General features: G+C 63.4%; 1 protein-coding gene across 1 annotated transcript; it reads left to right on the top strand.

Moving 5' to 3' along the window:
• Positions 1-142: 142 nt before the first annotated feature.
• On the top strand, positions 143-4,593 carry LOC130602443 (platelet endothelial aggregation receptor 1-like; the record flags this gene model as incomplete). The annotated part of the gene is made up of 5 exons (XM_057415292.1): positions 143-319; positions 1,049-1,142; positions 1,245-1,298; positions 1,958-2,131; positions 4,358-4,593. Coding segments are annotated over exons 1-5 (732 nt in total), but the record flags the coding sequence as incomplete, so codon positions are not given.
• Positions 4,594-5,007: the final 414 nt, after the last annotated feature.

Raw genomic sequence — 5,007 nt, 5'->3', positions numbered from 1 at the left:
GGTGATAATGGAGACACCACCGTGGTGATAATGGAGACACCACCGTGGTGATAATGGAGACACCACCGTGGTGGCAATGGGGACACCACCGTGGTGATAATGGGGACACCACCGTGGTGATAATGGAGACACCACCGTGGTGATAATGGAGACACCACCGTGGTGGCAATGGGGACACCACCGTGGTGACCACACTGATGCCTGCCCCCCAGATGTGCCCCCGAGCCACCACGCACATTACTACTGCAACCCCAGCTACCACACACTGTCCCAGTGCCCGATGCCAGCTCCTGGTGCCCCGGACACAGCCAGCATCAAGGTATGGCAGCACAGCACCCATGCACCAGGGTGCTGGATGGTGCACTGTGATGGTGTAGCACAGTGCTGCATGGTGAACCATGTTCTGCACAGTGCACTGGTGCCGTACAGTGCACCAGGGGTGCACGGTGCCCTGTGATGGTATTGTATGGTGCACCACGGCGTAAGGTGAACAGTGCTCTAGGGTGACATTGCACAGTGCACGGGGGTGTTGGAAGGTGCACCGTGGTGTATGGGGCTCCACGGTGCTCATCCCATGCCACCCCGTCCCACCGCACCCCATCCCGTCCCATCCCACCCCATCCCGTCCCACCCCATCCCGTCCCACATCATCCCCATCCCACCCCACCCCACCCCACCCCATCCCGTCCCATCCCACCCCATCCCATCCTACCCCCTTCCCATCCCACCCCACCCCATCCCGTCCCACATAATCCCCATCCCACCCCATCCCATCCCATCCCATCCCACCCCACCCCATCCCATCCCATCCCATCCCATCCCATCCCATCCCATCCCATCCCCCCCCATCCCACCCCATCCCACCCCACCCCGTCCCGTCCCACATCAACCCCATCCCACCCCACCCCACCCCACCCCATCCCGTCCCATCCCACCCCATCCCATCCTACCCCATTCCCACCCCACCCCACCCCATCCCACCCCACCCCAATCCCCATCCCATCCCACCCCATCCCACCCCACCCCTTCCCGTCCCGTCCCGCCGCAGGTCCCCGGCTCTCAGCTCCCGGCGGCTGCGGACGGAGCCGGCAGCACCACGCTCCCCCCCGGCTGGAAGCCCCGCGGCGCCTCGGGCAGCAGCGGTAAGGGGGGGGCAGCGGGAGCGCTCCCGGCTGTATCCACAGGGAAGGGGCCGGGATGGGCTGGGCTGGAGCGGGGGGGGGCCCAAACCTGCCCCTTTGCAGGGGGGCAGCTGGACCGGAGCTACAGCTGCAGCTGCAGCCTGGGGAAGTGCGAAGGTAAAGGAACGGGATGGGAGAGGGTGGATGGGATGGGATGGGGAGGGATGGGGAGGGATGAGATGGGGTGGGGAGGGATGGGGTGGGAGGGATGGGGTGGGATGGGATGGGATGGGATGGGGTGGGGAGGGATTCGGCTGGAATGGACTCGGGTGGCAAGGGATCGCATGGGATGGGATGGGGTGGGGTGGGGTAGGATGGGTGTGGGATGGGATGGGATGGCATGGGATAGGGTGGGATGGGATGGGGTGGGGTGGGATGGGATGGGATGAGGTGGGATGGGATGTCATGGGATGAGATGGGGGTGGGGTGGGATGAGATGGGGTGGGATGGGATGGCACGCGATGGGATGGGACGGGATGGCACGCGATGTGGTGGGATGAGGTGCAGTGGGATGGCATAGGATGAGCTGGGGTGGGATGGCATGGGAAAGGGTGCCTGGGTTGGGATGGGATGGCACACGATGGGGTGGGATGGAATGGGGGGGGGGGGGGGGTTGGGAAAGGGTGCCTGGGATGGGATTGGATGGGATGGAGTGGGAAAAGGATGGGGAAGAGGTTAAGAGAGGGTGGGAATGGGATTGGGCTGGGGCTGGGACTCTCCCGACGCAGCTGCTCCCTGTCCCCCGCCATGGGGACCCCCCAACTCCTCCCCCTCAGAGCCCCCCCCGGAGGGTCTGGGGGGCAGCGGCAGCTCCGTGGGCAGCGAGAGCCCCTACGCCACCATCCGGGAGCCCCCCCTGGCGCCCGAGGGCAGCTACATGGAGATGAGGCCCCCGGTGCGCAGGGAGATGTCCTACGCCGAGATCCGGCCCCTCGAGGAGCAGCCCCACGGTGGGACACGGGCACGGGGCGGGGACACGGGCACTGGGGGGGACACAGACATTGGGGACACACAGACATTGGGGGGGACACGGACATGGGGGGGGACACAGACATTGGGGACACACAGACATTGGGGGGTACACGGACATGGGGGGGGACACAGACATTGGGGACACACAGACATTGGGGACACACAGACATTGGGGGGGACACATGGACACTGGGGGGGGACACAGACATTGGGGACACACAGACATTGGGGGGGACACATGGACACTGAGGTGGGACACGGACATTGGGGACACACAGACATTGGGGGGGACACACGGGCACTGGGGGGGACACAGACATTGGGGACACACAGACATTGGGGGGGACACATGGACACTGGGGGGGACACGGACATTGGGGACACACAGATATTGGGGTGGACACACGGACACTGAGGGGGACACGGACATTGGGGACACACAGACATTGGGGGGGACACATGGACACTGGGGGGGACACAGACATTGGGGACACACAGACATTGGGGACACACAGACATTGGGGGGGACACATGGACACGGGGGGGGGACACGGACATTGGGGACACACAGACATTGGGGACACACAGACATTGGCGGGGACACACGGACCCTGGGGGGGACACGGACATTGGGGACACACAGACATTGGGGGGGACACATGGACACTGGGGGGGGACACAGACATTGGGGACACACAGACATTGGGGGGGACACATGGACACTGAGGTGGGACACGGACATTGGGGACACACAGACATTGGGGGGGACACATGGACACTGAGGTGGGACACGGACATTGGGGACACACAGACATTGGGGGGGACACATGGACACTGAGGTGGGACACGGACATTGGGGACACACAGACATTGGGGACACACAGACATTGGGGACACACGGACATTGGGGACACACAGATATTGGGGTGGACACACAGACACTGGGGGGGACATGGACATTGGGGACACACAGACATTGGGGACACACGGACACTGGGGACACACAGACATTGGGGACACACGGGACATTGGGGACACACAGACAGTGGGGGGGACACATGGACACTGGGGGGGACATGGACACTGGGGGTACCTGGATACTGGGGGGACATACAGACACTGGGGGACATGGATAGTGGGGGGACACAGACACTGGGGGTACCTGGATACTGGGGGGGACAAAAAACCACTGGGGGACACACGGACACTGGGGGCACATGGATACTGGGGGGCACACAGACACTGCGGGGGACACATGGACACTGAGGGGGACACGGACATTGGGGACACACAGACATTGGGGACACACGGACATTGGGGACACACAGACAGTGGGGGGGACACATGGACACTGGGGGGGACATGGACACTGGGGGTACCTGGATACTGGGGGGGACATACAGACACTGGGGGACATGGATAGTGGGGGGACACAGACACTGGGGGTACCTGGATACTGGGGGGGACACACAAACACTGGGGGACACACGGACACTGGGGGCACATGGATACTGGGGGACACACAGACACTGCGGGGGACACATGGACACTGAGGGGGACACGGACATTGGGGACACACAGGCATTGGGGGGGACACATGGACACTGGGGGGGACATGGACACTGGGGGTACGTGGATACTGGGGGGGACACACGGACACTGGGGACACACAGCCATTGGGGGGGGACACACGGACACTGGGGGGGGACACGGACATTGGGGGGGACACATGGACACTGGGGCTACATGGATACTGGGGGGGACACAGACATTGGGGACACACAGACATGGGGGGGACACATGGACACTAAGGGGGACACGGACACTGGGGGTACGTGGATACTGGGTGACACACAGACACTGGGGGGGACACACAGACACTGGGGGGGACACGGGTACTGGGGGGACACACAGACACTGGGGGTACATGGATACTGGGGGGACACACAGACACTGGGGGTACATGGATACTGGGGGGGGATACACGGACACTGGGGGACACACAGACACTGGGGGCACATGGATACTGGGGGACACACAGACACTGGGGGCACATGGATACTGGGGGACACACAGACACTGGGGGGGACACACGGACACTGGGGGGACACACAGACAGTGGGGGGGACACACGGACACTGGGGGGACAGGAGGCACCAAGGAGGGGACACAAACCCACTTGTGACCTGCTCTTGTCCCCGCAGAGAGCTGCCCGGAGGGGGGGGACCTTGTGCCCCCCGCACCCCCCCCCAGCCATTACGACTCCCCCAAGAACAGCCACATCCCCATTCACTACGATGTGCCCCCCACCCGGCACCCGCCGTCACCCCCTGCACCGCGGGGACCGGGGGGCACCGGGGACCTGAATAAAGGGGTGAATAAAGGGGTGAATAAAGGGGTGAATAAAGGGGTGAATAAAGGGGTGAATAAAGGGGTGTCGGTGCGAGCCGGGGCTGGCTGTGGAAAGGGGGGGGGGGGGGGGCTGTGCTGGGACTGGGAGGGGCTCCGGGCCAGTAATGGACCAGTAAGGGCCCGGGGGGGGTCTAATGATGATCCCAGTAACGAGACCGGGAAAGGCCCAGTAACGGGATAACGAACGGAGCAGTAAGGGCCCAGGGACGACCCCAGTGAACACCCAGTAATGGGACCAGTAAAGGGGTAAGAAACGGACCGGTGACGACCCCAGTGAACACCCAGTAATGGGACCAATAAAGGGGTAAGAAACGGACCAGTGACGACCCCAGTGAACACCCAGTAATGGGACAGGAATGGACCAGTGGGGGCCCAGGAATGGGCTCAGGAATGGGGCAGGAATGGGGCAGGAATGGGGCAGGAATGGGGCAGGATGCGCCCA

Source organism: Pezoporus wallicus, unplaced genomic scaffold (genome assembly GCF_028554395.1).
Source record: "Pezoporus wallicus isolate ANWC-B61680 ecotype Strahan unplaced genomic scaffold, APGP_CSIRO_Pwel_v1 contig_14184, whole genome shotgun sequence".
Classification (NCBI taxonomy): domain Eukaryota; kingdom Metazoa; phylum Chordata; class Aves; order Psittaciformes; family Psittacidae; genus Pezoporus; species Pezoporus wallicus.
This window is presented reverse-complemented; position numbering and strand designations above follow the sequence as displayed.